At 27.6% G+C, this 19,517-nt stretch overlaps 2 protein-coding genes across 4 annotated transcripts in view; both read left to right on the top strand.

Annotated features, from left to right (window-relative positions):
- Nucleotides 1–4,006: 4,006 nt before the first annotated feature.
- LOC109163435 (cysteine-rich repeat secretory protein 38-like) lies at nucleotides 4,007–17,658 on the top strand. 2 transcript variants are annotated; one of them, XM_019312182.1, is made up of 3 exons: nucleotides 4,007–4,012; nucleotides 16,019–16,393; nucleotides 17,141–17,658. In XM_019312182.1, the coding sequence occupies exons 2-3, from the start codon at nucleotides 16,047–16,049 to the stop codon at nucleotides 17,535–17,537; spliced, it is 744 nt and encodes a 247-aa protein (XP_019167727.1). In that variant the 5' UTR covers nucleotides 4,007–4,012; nucleotides 16,019–16,046; the 3' UTR covers nucleotides 17,538–17,658. The 2 variants fall into 2 exon arrangements, with proteins under 2 accessions (XP_019167727.1, XP_019167725.1); XM_019312180.1 differs by lacking the exon at nucleotides 4,007–4,012 and having other exon boundaries at nucleotides 15,990–16,393; nucleotides 17,141–17,639.
- Nucleotides 16,008–19,517, top strand: part of LOC109163434 (cysteine-rich repeat secretory protein 38-like) — a 17,037-nt gene continuing 13,527 nt past the window's right edge. The window contains exon 1 of one of the 2 annotated variants that reach the window (XM_019312178.1): nucleotides 16,008–16,031. The gene's annotated coding sequence lies outside the window, so the exon portion shown is untranslated. The remainder of the gene's footprint in view (nucleotides 16,032–19,517) is intronic. The other variant, XM_019312179.1, reaches the window with a different exon arrangement.

Consider the following 19,517-nt stretch of genomic DNA (forward strand, 5'->3'; position numbering starts at 1 on the left):
ATTATTATTATTATTATTATTATTATTATTATTATTATTATTATTATTATTATTATTATTGTTATTATTATTGTTATTGTTATTGTTATTGTTATTGTTATTGTTATTGTTGTTGTTGTTGTTATTGTAATTTGATAATTTGGAGAATTCTCCAAAATTTTAAAAAATTCGCTTGTTTAACATTTTATATTTAATCAAAACATCAAAAATATTATTTAATAACTTAACAATTTGCTCCAAACTGCTAAAAACAACACATATACATTTTGGTTAATCTTAGTAAAACCCCCTAATAAATTAAAAAAAAAAAAAACTAAAATAAGAAACCATTAAAATAAGGTTTCTTAAATAAGAGCCTTTTGAAACGTTGGGCTTCAATAGGTTGAGTAAGTCTATATGAACAGATACTACATGTAACACGGTGAATCGAATAGTTATGCTGTGGAACCATGTGTGAATCGAATAGTTATGCTGTGGAACCATGTCCACTTTGCAAGGTGGACATAGTTCTATGTTCATAATTACTGAACTATATGTTCATAATTATAAAGCTAAATATTCAGAATCTTTGAACTTCATATTCATAATTATTGAACTCTATATTCACAATTACAAAACTCTATGTTCATAATTACTAAACTATATGTTAATAATTATAAAGCTATATATTCATAATTTTTAAACTTCATATTCACAATTATTGAGTCTCTATATTCATAATTACATAACTATATGTTCACAACACTATATTCATAATTTTAGAATTATATATTCATAATTTTTGAACTATATATATAATTATGAGCAATTTTAGAACCGTGTCTACCTTGCTAGGTGGACACGATCTCCACAATATAATTTGACGTGTCAATAGTACTCAAAAAATAAAATATTTGCCTTTGGACTTTTCATACTTTTCCACATTGATGGACAAACAATTATATTTGTAAGAAGAGCATTGCTCCTCTTATATAGAGGAGCTCAAGAGCTCATTTTCCAAACATTTTCAATGTGGGATCAAAATGATCCAACATCATTTACAAAGGGGAGCATGTGGCTCCTTTTTGTCTTTTTTTTTTTTTTTTTTTTTTTTTAAATTTAAATTTTATTTTGTATATCGTTTTGTTTGAATGATGATGATGATGATTATTATTATTATTATTATTATTATTATTATTATTATTATTATTATTATAATAAATGTTTGTATATCGTTTTGTTTGGATATATATATTCCTAATTTTTGAATTTCATATTCACAATTATTAAATCTCTATATTCATAATTACATAACTATATGTTTATAATAATGTTCACAACACTATGTTTATAATTATAGAACTATATATTCAAATTATAGAACTATATATTCATAATTATGAACAATTTTTAAACTGTGTCTACTTTGCAAGGTGGACACGGTGCCACAGCATAATTTGTCGTGTCAATAATACTAAAAAAAAAAAAAAGTCTTTGAACTTCTCAATACTTGCCCACATTGATGGGCAAGCAATTATATGTTTGTAAGAGGAGCAATGATCCTCTTATACAGAGGAGCTCAAGAGCTCCTCTTTCTAAACATTTTCAATATGGGATCAAAATGATCCCACATCATTTAAAAAGGGGAGCCACCTTTGTTTTTTTTTTTTTTTTTTTTTTTTTTTTTTTTTTTTTTAATTTTAATTTTAATTTGTATATAGTTTTGTTTGGATTATTATTATTATTATTATTATTATTATTATTATTATTATTATTATTATTATTATTATTATTATTATTATTTATGAATTAATAGATTTTATTTAATTTCCATTTGAGATTTACTTACCAAATAAGCTTTACTACAAAAGTTTGGGGGGAAAAATGGATTAGGATTATTTTATTTTTAATTATATATAGATAAATTGATTCTATTTCATTTTTTAAACAAAATATTCCTTAAAGATTAATAGAAAAATGAAGCTAACTTATTAATAACCGATTCTATTACATTTTTTTACGCAGAATTTTTCTTAAAGATTAATATAGTAAAATAAGGCTCAATTTTTATGCAAAATCTGTCCTAAAAGATTAATAGTATCTTAATGATTCTTTTTCTTATACTGCTTATTGATTCTTTTCCATTGGTCAGAATGTAGAAAAAATTCACATGGCTAACATTTTCTTCCATTCATTTATATTTTTCCATATTATTATTAATTTCCTTCCCAATATTATTCTATATTGTTTTGGCGTACGGCTTCCTTCCATTCATTTCTATTTTTTCATATTATTATTATTTTTTTAGACGGGAACTTGTAAATGAGGATATTGTTTTTATTAATTAATATAGAATATAGATTACCAATTAAAATTAAAGTTTTTTTTTGAAAGTTACTGGCTCTATTACATTGTAGTATCTGTTCATATACTTTCTCAACCTACTGAAACACAAAGAACCAATAACGCCTCCACTGAGGCTCGAACTTATAATCTTCCAAATGGAAGTCCAACCCGGATACCATTGGACCACATAAAATTAAAGTTTTTATTATAATTGAACAATAATATTACCAATTATTATTTGAAAATTTTGTAAAACAGTAAGTAAAATTGTATTACGGATAGGAAAATATATGTACTTTAATTTAAATTTAAATTATTAATAATTAATTCTATTTTATTTTTTAACAAAATCTTCCTTAAAGATTAATAGTAAAATAAAGCTAAATTATTAATAACCCATTCTATTACATTTTTTACACAGAATTTTTCTTAAAGATTAATGTAGTAAAATTAAGCTAAATTATTAATAATCGATTTTATTACATTTTTTTACGCAGAATTTTTCATAAAGATTAATAGTAAAATAAGACTAAATTAGTAATAACCAATTCGTTTTCTATTTTTTACGCAAAATCTTCCGTAAAAGATTAATAGTAAAATATCTTAATGAATATTTTCCTTATACTGCTTATTGATTCTTTTTCATTTTTCAGAGTGTAGAAAACATTCACATGAATAATATTTCATTCCATTATTTTCCATATTTACATATTATTATTAATTTTCTTTCCAATATTATTATTAATTGTTTGGGGGTACGACTTCCTTCCATTCTTTTTCATTTTTTTCATATTATTATTAATTGTTTAGGCGGGAGCTTTTAAAGGATGTTTTTTTTATTAATTAATATAGAATATAAATATAGATTAATATAGAATATACATTACCAATTAAAATAAGTTTTTTTTTTTAAAAAATATTATATTGAACAATAATATTACCAATTATTATTATTATTATTATTATTATTATTATTATTATTATTATTATTATTATTATTATTATTATTATTGGTTCACATAGTTGAATTTTTTATTTTTTATTTAATTATTATAAACATAAATAATATTTTACTAATTAATTTATGATATTTATCAAATTGTATTTTTTAAATATAGTGTTTTATCCATGCATTGCACGGAATTTTATTTTTGTTATTATGAATTTAAAATAAAAATAGAAAAAATAAAAAGATGTTAAAATGTACAATATAATAATATAGTTGGACTTTTATATATTTAGTCAAGTATCTATTTCATAACATACAAAATTTAAATTTAAATTTTGTATGGTTAATATATTCTCTAATCATGTACATATTTAGATAAATTTATAGAAAAAATTCATATAATTAAGTTGATTTATTCCAAATTGTATTTCATATGTATATATGAAATTTAAAAATATGAATAATAAAAACTAAGAGAATTGTACTTAGAAATCAATAAAAAAATGTAAATTCTAAATTTTGTATGAATAAATAAATATTCTAATCGGACGCATATCCTTATATGATTGTATAATACTTTGTATATACACATAATATTTATTAATATGTATATAGGAAAATCCTATAATATAATTTTATTAATTATAATTTATATTGATAGATTTATACTTAAAAAATTATATTTAGAAATTTAAAGAGTATATGTATGTATATTTAAAAAAAATTATAAATATTCATGTTTTGTTAATTTTATAATATCATTTCTTTAATTATATTTCATATTTTATTAATTATAATTTAATGAAAGTGTCACAAATATGTCTACGGAAGAAATCATATATTTCTGAATTTCATTAATTATATTAATTATTATTACCAAATATTGTGGCAATTACCACAATAATTTCATTAATTATAATATTTGTTTTCTTCTAATATTTAAATACATTACCATAAAATTACCATAATAATAACACAAAAGAAGGAAAGAAAAATTATGAGAATAATCTATATCTATATATAATTAAAAGTAAAGTCCTCCTAACCAAGTTTATCCCCAAACATATTTACCATATATGCATATTTTGTGTCTATATAGTATAATTTTTGGTATCAAACATTTGAATGGTAATAAACGGGGGAAAATGTCAACATACAAATGATAATTCTTTCATTACTATACTAATTTTAATGGTAATTCATTAATTACTATATTTCACGATGAGTCAGCCTGTTCATGCCCATCATTTTTCAAGAAACACAAAAATGAAATAGTCAATTATTAAAATTGTTTATGATTTCATTTTTAATTTTTGTCTAAAGTTAAAGATATATATTATCGGCGATTATAACATTTTTTGTATTAACTGAAAATTTGAAAGTTTTACCTTTTTTGAGATCTCTTACCATTTTATAATTTCAATATTATGCGATTTTGAACTCATCCATGGTGTACAAATACACTCTATATGACCATACAAAATCCATTGAGGAGACATTTGTACTGAAGAGTAAACTTCTCATTAAACTAAATTCGGGTGTCAAGAAAATCTCCGTTTTCATTCATAATGATATTCCTATTTCTGAGTCTCTCATCACTGTTCGGTACATCAATCATGTCTAGATTTCTGGGTCTTCCATTGTTCCCTTTGATCCTTATGATTGTGCCATTGCCAGTATTTTTTATTTGGGTTCAGTACAACGTGGATTTTTTTGGGAGGTTTCTCTAATTAAATTTTTGGTTAAAAATTTATATTTCCTTTGTATTTTATTTTATTACTTTTTTATTTATTTATACTAATATGTGAATGGAGTAACACAAAATCTGAAATTGTATTTGTTATTTATTTCTTCTTTTTAAATAATCATTATTTTTGTGTTTTACAAAAATTTAGAAAAAATCAAATATAGCGAGATTTTTAATAGGTTAAACAAACACTCTACTCAAATGATATATATATAAAAATGCTATGAAATGTTGTAAAATGAACTCTGCTTGGTAAAAAAAAAAAAAACATAGAAACTTGAATGACATGTACAAATCTCGAAGTCAACATACTAACTCTAAGTTTCAGAAAATCTTACAAAATTATCAAATTACCGTCTTTATCATCCTCGATCGCATCTCTACAATCTTCCATAAAAACTAAACCAATAGGGTTCTGTTACAAATGCTCTTCCTCCTCAATTTCCTTTTGTTGAAGCAGAGCCTCCTTAAGTATCTTCAAACTCATACCAAATGATATAAACTGCAAAACATATTGAAGTATGTGAGAATATAGTTAGAAAAATGTAGAAAATTCATACAAAAAGAAAGTAGAGAGATGAGTCTGAGATTCTTTGATTGAAGAAGCCATTGTATTTATAGGTAGAAAATACTAATTCAAAAGGAAAGTATAATAATTTATTTATTTAAGGGAAAGTATAATAATTTATTTATTTAAGGTAATAACATTATTATTATTATTATTATTATTATTATTATTATTATTATTTATTTATTTATTTATTTTCCATTTGACATTTACTTACCAAATAAGTTTTACTACAAAAGTTTTGGGGGGAAAATTTGTTAGGAGGATTTTACTTTTATATATATATAGATATAGATTATTATTAGGTAAAAGGGTCAAATAAGCCCTCCAACTTTAACTAAGAAGTCAATTAGGCACCTAAACTTTGTAAATGAGCAATTAAACCCATCAACATTGCATTTTAGTGCAATGAAGTTCAAAAACCTGTTAATAACCTGCTATCACAGGTTACTAGGGTTCCGGCCAACAATCTGACCAACTCTGGTGATATTTTCGGTGAATCAACGGTGGAAACGGACGAGAAGGCAACCTGTGAGAAAGTAACCGCCTAAAAATTACAGAAGCACAGAAATACATTTGATGATGATGTCGTATGGAACTTGCGCTAAGGAGAAATTTGTTGCCGTTGAACACACTGAAGAAATTGCTTCCGCCAAGGACTCGTCGCCGAGAATCTAGTACCACCCTGGAATTAAATTTTTTGCTGCCCAGAATTAATCACTAGCGTCGAACGACTTGCTGAAGCAAAATTGAAATTGTGCTACTCAGTGATTAATCATTGAAGCCGAATGGAGCCTTCAACAATTGATTTCGGAATTGAAGCTGTTGAACAGACAAACTATGGCCCATGGCTAAGGTGTTTTTGACCCAAAAGTTTTGATAAAATGAAAAAGGGAAATTTTTTGAAAGTTTTGGGTTAAATTGTTCAAAGCTTTTCGGTTCAACAACTTCAATTCAAGAATCAATTCAATGGCATCCAGTGGAAACCGACAACGAGAAAGTAGGGCCTATTCCAGAATTTAAGCTGTTAAACTGACAAGCAACGCGGATGAGAATCGCACGACGCTTTCTCCAACTTGTTTCTCGTCGCCGGTTTCCACCGATGGTAGTCGGAATATCGTCGGACGACCACCGGAATCTTAGTGACCTGTTATTACAGGTTACTGATTTGTTTTTTGGCCTCAATGCACTAAATTGACATGTTTGTGAGCTTAATTGCAAATTTCAAAAGTTTGAGGGCCTAATTGACTTCTGGTATAAAGTTTGAGAGTGTATTTGACCTTTTTCCCTTATTATTATGAGATTTGCAACAATATTGCTACGTACTTTATTATGAGATGCTAGATCATGATTATTCTAATAGTTTTATTTCAAAATGTTAATTTTTTTTTAAGACAAAATGTTATATTTTAATATGTAAACAAACTAATTTTAAACTGAAACTGCAGTGTATACAAAATGAAACTGAATAACAGAGTTATTTTTGCGGAAGGGTGCTGAACAACACGAAATGGATACCATTTCTTTTCATTAAACAAAATGACGTCGTTTTGATGCGCGGTGATTATGCACCGCAGAGCATGATATAATTTATGTAGACGTGTCTTTTGTTGACGACCCAACACGGTTGATTTTTGGGCTTGAACCATTGTTAGGCCTTAGCCATATTATATTTATTGTGACCCAATTGTGAATATTACTGGGTGATGGGCCTAATTGTCCATTATATTAATATTAAGCCTTGTTTTTTACTCAATTTACTAGAAAGTGTTATGCTCTAAAATCGTATCCACCTTATAAGGTGTACACAGTTTTATGTTCATAATTGCTAAACTATATGTTCATAATTATAAAGTTATATATTTGTAATTTTTGAACTCTATATTCTTAATTACAGAATTCTATATTCACAATTACTGAACTATATGTTCATAATTATAAAGCTATATATTCATAATTTTTGAACTCCATATTCATAATTATTAAATCTCTATATTCATAATTACAAAACTATATGTTCATAATTATGTTCATAACTCTATGTTCATAATTATAGAATTATATGTTCATAATTTTTGAACTATATATTCATAATTATGAACAGTTATAGAACCGTGTCCATCTCCACATTGTAAGGTGGACACAGTTCCACAACACAATTTGCCATTTACTAATACTCCAACCCAGTTTTATGATGGGTTCGGTCAATTAAAAATCATCAGTTATAAATTTGCAATATTCAATATGTAATATCGATTTTTGTTGGGATATTTAACAATATAATCAAGTTTCACACCTACCATGACTATCAATGTGACATTAAATCTACTATACTAATAAGAGCCCAAGAGAGTTAGGCCTATAATGGGTAGAAAAAATGGCGGTTAAATTTTTTAATCAAATGAATGACTCAGATTGATCAGATTTTAATTTTTTCTTAAGATTTTCTAATTTATCCTTAATGAATATAATTTTCCGTTAACTATTATCTTTTCTGTTAATTTCTATTAGTTCACTGTTAATTTACTCATTGATTTCAATAAGAAAGGTCTTAGGTTCGAACCTCATCCCAATCAAAGTTGACATAATTAGTACTCTATTTTACTCTTATTAAATTAAATACTCCGTAATAATTTAGTAGCTACAACAAAAAATAATACATATGCATTCTTTAATTTAGAATTATGTGTCTACAATGTCTTTATTCAAAAAAAAATTATTCATTATCTATAAATTAAATAACAAAAATAATTTCATTAGTTATATTGTATTTATTTTTCTCCAATATAAAAAATCTTTACATTCAAATTCATCAATTGATTATATTCGCTACATTGTCCCTACAATGCTTTATTTAAAAAAAAATTATTCATTATCAATAAATTAATTAAGAGAAATAATTTTATTAGTTATATTGTCTTTATATTTCTCCAATGTAAAAATTCTTTACATTCAAATTCATCAATTGATTATATTCACTACATTGTCTATTATCTTTTTTTGTGCACTATTTTTTAATTAAAGATCAAAGTTATAATACAAAATAATGTTATATATTTATTTACCAAGTATTTTATTAATACCATGAAAAAATTAAAAAATATAATTAATAAAGCCAATCATATTAACTACTTTGAGGGATTTGTTGACAAAGAGAGTATTCAAATCACACAACAAATTGAAGTGAGAAATACCTCGCAATGTCCTTGTTTGACAATCAGCAGTTAGCGGTTAGCGTTAGCGTTAACGGATTATATTAGCGAATTTGACCAGCGAATTATATCAATGGTTGGTAAAAATATATTTGAAAAAATTAGTTGTTTAGATGAACATGTAAAATGAGCTAAGGGTATATATAATAATAATAATAATAATAATAATAATAATAATAATAATAATAATAATAATAATAATAATAATAATTGTTTTAAAAAATAAAAAATAAAAAAATATAATTAAGTCAATCATATTAATTACTTGGGGGATTTATTGACAACAAGAGTATTCAAATCACACAACAAATTGAAATAGAAAATTATCTCGCATATGTCCTTGTTTAGCAATCATCAATTAGCTCTTCAATATTAGTGTATATTTAATATTTTATGCCTTAATTTTTATTTGCTCTCCCTTATGTCCCGTATTTGGTTTCAACCATACCTATATAATTATTTTATTGACAATTATAATCAATCTTGACTATATTATCTTGCATTTGTAATCTTAGAATTGCCTATTTAAATACGCAAATTTAACATTCAATTATGAACAATTCCAATATAATCTTGTCTTGATATACTTTAAAGTACTTATTTTAAAAAAAACATTGGGCATTATCCCAATCGCGCAATGCGCGTAAAAAACTAGTATAGTGTATAAAATAAAATATCAAAATACTGCCAACAATATTTAAGTATCCACTGACTAAGTAATCTTTTAGAGTTTTCTAATCATATCTTTCACAGACCCATGAAAATTATTGGGATTAAGATTCTCTAGTCTTCGTATCATCAGGATGTGATTAAGATATACAAATCAGATAGGTGAAGCAATTTTTAATTTATTCGGTCTAGAGATTACGTCTCTCGTGGAATCAAATAAGTTTTATCTTTATTTCTGTTTTAATTAACAATCTAAGATCATGAACATTGTTTAATTGATTGATTTGATTTGGGTAATTCTATTTGCACCACCCAATTTGCTATTTACACCACCCTATTTAATAGGTATAATAGCATTATAGGTGGTGCAAATAGAAAAGTCTGACATCATTAAATGTGGTCAAATATTAATATTTATTATTCATTCTTTTTACCATCAAAATATTAATTAAAAAAAAAAGATGAACCCACCCGTCACCTTCTCCGTTGAGAAGGCGACCCATGGTGTCACTAATAACTTTGATCTATGATTTTTAAAATTTGTAGAATTGGTCCACGACTATAACTTTCTTAGTCAATTCGGTCCTTTCGGTGCATTTTCCGTTCAATTTTTGTCAGAAAATTTTACTTCCCATTTTAACATGTGGGTAATATATTGTCTTTTCCATCTCACAAACTAATGACATAAATAAATAAATAAATAAATAAACCGCTACAAAATTTTGACATTTAGCAAGGAGGGTGAAACCGAAAGTGGAATTGAAATTGAAATTGGGTGACTTTTAATTTCAATCACCGTACCACTGGTTGTGTTTAATTATTTATTTATTTATGCCATTAGTTTGTGAGATGGAAAAGACAATATTACCCATGTTAAAATGGGGAGTAAAATTTTCTGGCAAAAATTGAACGAAAAATGCATCGAAAGGACCAAATTTGCTAAGAAAGTCATAGTCGTGGATCTATTTTACAAGGTTTAATAGTCGTGAATCAAAGTAGTTAGTGACACCATAGGCGTGGGACCAAAAGTGCAAAAAACTCGTGCAAATAGCAACACCCTTTGATTTACATGCAATTAAATGTTAAATGTGCTTCCATATTCAAATTATAAAAGGTTTGTGTTACATACTGAAACTGAAATTTAGTACGCAACGAAAGAAACCTTTCGAGCAGGCTTCTGGCTCCAATCCGTATTCGAGTTACGGTAACTCCAAAAGAAAAACAATATAACGGAAGAGAATGAAGAATTCTTCAATATAAAAGACTGGAATAACAATATATTTCTCTGCTTTTTCCATCTTCATATACAATGGTCTATTTATACTAATTTACTAATACCTATAATAATTAACCTACTAAAATTATACTAACTATACAAGGTAATGACATATTGTGATTTACATAATTTTCCTATACTAATTTAGGCACAATATTAACTCTTCCACTAATTAAGTTGTACCATCCTAATTATCATACTAATTCTAGAAATATAATTAATTCTTCTTAATTAAGTTCCATAATTACAACGTATCACTTTGATTAACAGATATTAGTACATGTTTGCAAAGGTGGAATGACATTGACATGTACAACTTTTAAAAGCAATGAATATAATCAAAATTATGGTATCGTATAGCTGGGAGAGAAATTGTTTTTTTTTTTTTTTTTTTTTTTTTTTTTTTTTTTTTTTTTTTTTTTTCTATCAAAATTTCTTGAAAATTTAAAATGTTATGAATTATGGTGCAGTGTGGAAGCTTCTTAACGGTGGATAGCACAACTTGTTACTTTTCTCCATCAATTATCTAGAAGTTATTATTATTATTTTTTTAAAAGGTCAAATGGTTGAATTTATACGTGGAGACAAATTCACAAAGTGCATGGTGTTGCCATATTCAACCTTTTACGCTAATGGAAAATTCAATGTTCAGAAGAGGTCCCAGACCAATTACCAAGTCTTCGTGCACATTAATAATATAATGACGTCGTCGGTTGTATGTATGATTGATACCATGCATGTTTACCCAAAAGCCAATTACGTATATTCTCAATATGAGTGAACATCGGAATTGAAAGATATTTTATTTACAGAAAAGTTTACAATCATTACTGAATATGTATTTTAGGTTAAGTTCATTTTTGTGATTTTAATTAGCAAAATCTAAAAATATAATAAGTGTCAATACAAGTTATGTCCTTGATTTTTGTCCCCTTTTTATATGCTAATAAATATATACATTTTGCTTTAATTGTTGTACATTCATTTGCATTGGACAAAATCACCCTTACACCGTTAGTTTTTAATATATCTACCAATCTTACAATACACCTACATCTATCATATCTTTTTCCAATTTTTAATTATTATTTTATTAAAATTATCATATAACAATTAATTTAATTATAAATTATATTTTAATTAAATATTTATATGAATGTTAAATTATATATGTGTATCATATATATATATATATATATATATATATATATATATATATATATATATATATATATATATATATAATACGTATGTATATTATTTGTGTATCCATATCAATATATCATATATGTGAGTGTTAGCTTAGTATTATTTGTAAATTATTATTATATAAAAAATATAATTTTTTTTTTTTATTTTGATCACTATATTATTCAAATATATGATTATTCAAAAGTATCATCACTTAAGAAATTACAAAACATAATTTTAACTAATTTTTTAAATTTGTTACTTACAAATATTTTAATATTGGGCATAAGTTTTCGCGCATTGCGCGTACAAAATGCTAGTACTAATAAGATAAACTAACATAGATTGTTTATAACTACCAGACTCAAATTAAGAAGACCAAGATTAAATGTATATAAAGTTAAATATTTTTAGACAATTCATTAATTTGTAATATAATAATTAGGTTAAGTTAAGAGTAGTCCATGGATATGACAATTATTAAGTTTATATCAGTGTATGAAACTTTGCTTCTTATTATTATTATTATTATTATTATTATTATTATTATTATTATTATTATTATTATTATTATTATTGTTGTTGTTGTTGTTGTTGTTATTAAATGGTCAAATTTTTTAGGTCAAAGCAATAATATATATATATATATATATATATATATATATATATATATATATATATATATTATCATCTCTTATCGTTGTTTTCCGTTATCCATATTACCAAACACATGCATTATTGAGCATATACTATATATAAAATAAGAAAAAAGATTTTTTTTTTTTTTATCTATTAATGTTCACCTCCCACATTTTCAATTCAATTGTGTAAAAGTGTAGAACATTCTATTAGCTTATATGGCCCCTAGTTGTAGGTGCACATAGGTAATCCTACACGCAAGAGAGAACATTTATGCTATATAATTCAACCTTTTAAAAGGTAGAATTGTATTTATACTATTGCAAACTTAGATCACATTCTTTTTCAATGTAAAACAAACTACTTAAAAGCCTTCACAACTTTATTTTTCTCAATTCAAACAGGTATATAAAATCAAATTATCATCCACCCATTATCTATTTTGAGTGTATAGTATATCAAATTAAACCTCTCACTTAAAAAGAAGCTGAATTTACTTTAACTTGACTCAAATCAAAAGTGGACCCACTCAAAATTTTATCTCAAAATAATCACTTACATGTCATTTTTAGCAAATTAATTTTCAACAAATAATATATCTTTTAGCATATATGCACGCATGGTTGGATTATATTGGATTATGGACACTATGGTGTAAGAATTTATACACTACTATATATTGATTTTTTTGAAAAAATTGCATCTTTGGTCCTTGAGTTATACCCAAGTTCCGACTCAGTCCTTGAGTTATACCCAAGTTCTGACTCAGTTCTTGAGTTATGACCGTATCCACTTTTAGTCCATCAGTTATGAATGAAGTGGCGCATTTGGTCCCTGGTCGTTAAAACTGATGGAAAAATTTAAAAATATTTAAAATTTGAGGGGTAAAATAAGAAATTCACATTTTATTCCCCTTCTTATATCAAACCCACTTTCACAACATTATTTTTCACTTCTTAGTGTCTTATTTCAAGATTGTTCAATTCTAAAAACATTTCAATAACTTTAGTATGACTTGTTAGAAACCTGGCTCTCGTATAACAAACTTAAGACTTAGCACACAAATAAATACTTGATCATTGTCTTCAGACGTGTGAAGCAAACTATCTTATCAATTTTCAATTTTATTTACTAAGCAACAAAGGTAATCAAATCAGAACTTTTGAGATACAAAATGATGTCAAATTTCTCAGGTTGTTTTTATGAGAAATTCACCAACGGAATAACTTGAGATTTTTAGTATGTAATTTTTTTTTTTTTTTTGTATGCAACAGTTAATAATCGTTTTTAGAAGTTACAAAAGTTTTTAGAATTTTCATAACTGATAAGTCTTAGGTTCTTCATTCATTACTCTAGTTTTTAAGAAGACAGAGGAGGCGATGGGTATATATATAATATAATTTTCATATATTGTCAGGATATACGATTCTTGATTAAGTTACTGCAGATCTTACGAAAGAATTTTACGTACTAAAAATCTCAAGTTACTCCCTTAGTGAATTTGTCATAAAAATAACTGAGAAATTTGACATCTTCTTGTATTTCAAAAATTATGGTTTGATTACCATTATGTTCAGTAAGGGAAATAAAAAACTTTTAGGATGGTGTATTTTACATGCTTGAAGACAATGATCAAGTGTTCTCTTGTTTGTACGCAGTCACAGGTTCCTTATATGAGACTTAATTAGGTTACTAACAAGTCATACGAAGATTATTGAATTGCTTTTGAAATTGAAGAACCTTGAAATAGAATGCTTGGAAGTTGAAAATAATGTTGCAGAATTGGTTTCAGTATAAGAAAGTGAATAAAATGTGAATTTCCTACTTTACCCCTAAAATTTTAAATATATTTTAATTTTTCCGTCAGTTTTAACGGTTAGGGACCAAATGCACCACTTCGCTCATAACTGAGGGACTAAAAATGGATACGGTCATAACATAGGGACTGAGTCGTCACTACCATTATAACTCAGGGACCAAACACGCCATTTTCCTATATATATATATATATATATATATATATATATATATATATATATATATATATATATATATATATATATATATATATATATATAATGTGATTTTTCTTAAGATTCTTGCCTAATTAATAAGGAAAATGTTTTCTACCCCTACCGTTATCGCTCCATATTAGTTACTTCCAAATTTAAAAAGAAAAATTATTTATATTTATAGATTACTAGTGAAATAACTGATCCCACCTAAGTTAATGAGGAATCTACTTATCGAAAAAAAAGAAGAAGACATGTAAAGGAGTGTCTAATAATAAGAAGTGACGATTATAAGGTCTCTAGCTTGGTCCAAGTTATAATACTAGTAAATTTGAAGGCCTTTATAATAAATTTTTGTTCCACTTAGTTATGTTTTCTTACAATATGGTAAATCGGTAATTTAATTGGTAGTTTGTGCGTTCAATGGAAGAACACTCACGGTCCATTATATTACTCCACTTGAGAGAATTAAGAAATGGAATTAAGGGCTAGCTGCCTAATCACTTATATATGCATTTAGTAAGAGTATTTTTTTTTTTTTTTAAATTTACAATATCCTAAACAATTAAGAACTAGTAACTTCAAAAAAAAAAAAAGAAAAAAAAGAACTAGTAACTTCATTGAAAAAGATTAAAAAAGACTGATATAATTAATACTTGTGTTTTGTAAGGTTTGAATAATACCTTTCATCACCGGTTCTCTGTTTCTTCTCTCCCAAAACTCCAATATCTGGTTAATTTGCAGCATCAAATCAACTACGTATAATTATTATTTTTAATTAATAAGAATAAGGTTCAAATAAACATCCAACTATATACCAAACTATAGTTGGACTATTGAACTTAAAAATTACAATTACGTTCCTAAACAATGCAAATTAATTTATACAATTTAACCTAAAATAACCTGTTTACATGGTAATAGACTGACGTGACATTTATCAAATTTTAAAGTACTTTTTCAAAATTTTATTTTAAATAATTATTTATAACATAAAAACAAAAAATCAAACCCGCTTCTTTGATCACGCCAGCCTATTATCAGTAAAATGGTGGGGTTCATAGTTGTTCAAAAATTCAATTAGTTTTTTTGAGCTTCTTATTTGTTGCAAACCTTAATATCTCACCACCAGTGAATTCGATCATGTGTCATTCTCTCAAGGAGAGTCAGAGAAGTGTCATCTGAGCACATGTTGCTTGGCTTTTGTCTTAAGATTTATTTTACTTGCTCTATTTTTATTTAATAACATATATCAACTTTTATATGCATGATATATAAAATCTGTGGTTGGGCTACACCAAAGTCATCACTACCCCCACGTATGTATTGAGGAATTTGTCAGCTATCCAGCGTTGAAAACAAAGTTACGTTGACCAGTCAACAGGAACACTATATATATATATATTCCCGGCCGCATATCTCATACATAGTCTCAACTATCTAACTAAGCTAGCTGCCATGGCCACCTCGAAGCTTTTCTCTCTTCTCCTTCTGGTTTCCATGGCTGTCGTCACACTGCAGACAGCCATGGCGGCTGATCCACTCTTCCATTTCTGTTCAAACTCTGGAAACTTCACTCCCAACTCCAACTACCAGAACAACTTAAACCAACTTCTGGGTGACCTCTACTTGAAAACGCCGATCAACGGGTTTGGTTCTGGCTCCGCCGGAAAATACTACGACCAGACGTACGGCCTCTCTCTCTGCCGTGGCGACGTCTCCGCCGCAGACTGCAAGTCTTGCGTAGCCGACGCCGGTAGCACGCTACGTGACCGCTGCCCCTACAACAAAGGCGCTATCATATGGTATGTCTAATAAGCTAGTGCCTAGTGGTAATTTACTAATTTATATCTTTTTTTTTTTTTTTTCTTTTTTTTTTTTAAGGCTAGTGCCTAGTGTGTATTGAGTGGCAAGTGACCCCTAACTTAGAAAGCCAATAAATCGCATGTCATAATCAAATGTTTATCACTATGCCAAAAATTATAGGTAGAATCAAGCCCGGGCAGCTCAATTGGTCATATGGGTGAAGTTTGGTAAGAATGACCAGGGATAAAGTATTGCCACCGGCAGTGTAGAAGCAACCTCTCAAAGTGAGGAGGCTCATTGTGTGCAGTAAGCAAAGTTATCATGATGTAGGGATTTGAACTTTTTGGCAGTTTGTGTGCAGTAAACAAAGTTACCATGATGTTAGGGGGTTTAGTTCCTCCCACCAATTGCTGATCCAGTTACCATCGGGGTGTGAAGAGCCCTTGGGATTTGAACCTTTAGGCAGTAACCGATTGTTGTACTTGACCCTTCAAGCAATTGAAGCATGTGCACCATCCCACCTGAAAGCTTAAGCTGATAGTTGGATTACACATTAACACAAGCTGCACCCAATAATTTTTTAGTCACCAATTACTGAACTTTACCTTTCAGCGATCTCCACTTAACAATATATATATATATATATATATATATATATATATATATATATATATATATATATATATATATATATATATATATATATATATATAAATCATTCATAATTAAAGAAATTTGGCATCTAGGTACGACAATTGTCTTGTGAAGTACTCGGAGGAGGATTTCTTGGGGAAGATAGACAATGGCAACAAGTTCTACATGTGGAACGTTCGAGAGGTGAGCAACCCGGAGGCATTCAACCAGAAAACAAAGGAGCTGTTGAGCGAACTGGCGGAGAAGGCGTACGGGGTGAAGAGTTTGTACGCGACTGGGGAGACGGAGCTGGGTGGGGGATCGTCGACGGAGAAGCTGTACGGGTTGGTTCAGTGCACCAGGGATCTCTCCGGCGAGGATTGCAAGAAATGCCTCGACGGCGCCATTAGAGAGCTCCCAAGCTGCTGTGATTCCAAAGAGGGCGGGAGAGTTGTGGGAGGGAGTTGCAATTTTAGATATGAAATTTATCCTTTTGTCAATGATGCTTGAAATTAAATGCAATCAAGAAAGTAAACATGCTACACAGCCTACGGCTAGCTGCTTTCTTTTTCTTTAGCTTGTACTCTATAGGAAAATAAATAAATAAATAAATAATAAATTAATATTGTAATGTAATGGTTAAAGTTTGTATTAATTCTTTAAAGAGTAAATACCCAAAATGGTCCTTCGACTATAGCTAAATTCACAAATTGGTCCTCAACTTTTAATTTCACCCAATTAAGTCCTTTACTTTGTAATTTTAACACAATTTGGTCCTCTGTCTATTTGACTGTTTGTTGACTGTGATTTTTGAGGATATATATGTAATTTCATGGTCCATCGTCAGTTTTTTAAGGTTCCGGTTGCATTTTCAGACCGCACTGTTACATTTGAATCCACTGTCGAAAACAATCTACCAAACCCGGTCACCTTCTTCATCCTCCCTTTGGATTCAATGTAGTTGAATTCGTACCAGAGCGAAAAAGACGACGTGTTTCCGAACCGGTGCAACGTCATTCTGGAGGCCTCCACGTGCTCCGACGAGAGCTGAAAGTTCTTCTGGAGATCGTCGATCACGGTCAACAAACGGTCAATTAGATGGAGGACCAAATCGTGTCAAAATTGCAAAGTTAAGGACTTAATTGGGTGAAATTGAAAGTTGAGGACCAATTTGTGAATTTAGCTATAGTCGAGGGACCATTTTGGGTATTTGCTCTTCTTTAAAATAAATAAATAAATAAATAAAAAGGGTTTAGTTGTTGTTAATACTTTTGACAATTGAAAATCTATACTATTAATAAAAAAAAAAATTCCGGAGCTGAAAATGTTTCAGAAAGTATAGAACAAATAGTACCTTGTAAGGATCATAAGTATTTAAAAAAAAAAAACAAAATTTCCTATTTTAACTTTCTGCCCAAAACGGTCCTATACTATTAAGATTTGCCTAATCTATATATCTATATATCTATATATCTATATATATATATATATATATATATATATATATATATATATATATATAAAAGTAAAATCCTCCTATTTCATTTTCCCGCTCAAACTTTTGTAGTCAAATTAATTAAATATTTTATATTTTATTGGTCAAATACTTAATAAAGCTTATTTGGTAAGCAAATGAAAAATGGAAATTTAGTAATATCAATATTATGAATTAATTAGGAATATTAATATAATAAATTGATTAGGAATATCAATATAATGAATTGATTAGGGCAATACCTTAAATAAATAAATACACTTTTTTTTTTTAAAAAAAAATGTTACAAATTTTTAATTCTCATATTTTTCACCTATAAATACAATGAGTTGATGACTACAAAAATTATAAGTCTTCATTTTATATTGCATCCCTTTTCTTTTTTTTTTTCCACTAGGTCTTCAGCCTTGATCATTCAGTTTAGCCGCGTTTCGAAATTAACGGTAGGTTTAGCATCCAAGTAGTTTGATTGGATTAGATACAATACGTTTTTCATGGTTGTAATGTCCAAATTTAATACCTTTTTCAGCGAAAAGCTATTCATATCATATGTCTAGATTATGATTATTTATTTTGAACATTTCTACGGTTACTCCAAGTCCATTTTATATATTGATTTTTTGCTTCTATTGAAGTTTCATTATCATTGATGAAAGGCAACCTCATGTGAATCTCGCTTTGAGTGGTGCCTACTCCTGCCCGTTTAAAGGGATGATGAGTGCTGACTCCTCTAATCTCTCTCTTCATTTTTTTTGCTATACTGTCATTGGTGAAGAATTTAAAGTGCCACACAATAAAATGTGTGATTCACGGGTGATTAGAGAATGGGGAGTGGTTAAGTGTTTCTGTTGTAATATACACGACAAGATATAGCAAGAATCGCCTTTAATACACCAATTGACTATTATTATATTCTTCTTAGTTTTTTCCGTTGATTATTGAAATAATCGGACTTTTGAAGTTCTGATTTGTTAAGTTGTTTTATTCTCATGGTA

The sequence above is a fragment of the Ipomoea nil genome, unplaced genomic scaffold, assembly GCF_001879475.1.
Source record: "Ipomoea nil cultivar Tokyo-kokei standard unplaced genomic scaffold, Asagao_1.1 scaffold3025, whole genome shotgun sequence".
Lineage (NCBI taxonomy): Eukaryota > Viridiplantae > Streptophyta > Magnoliopsida > Solanales > Convolvulaceae > Ipomoea > Ipomoea nil.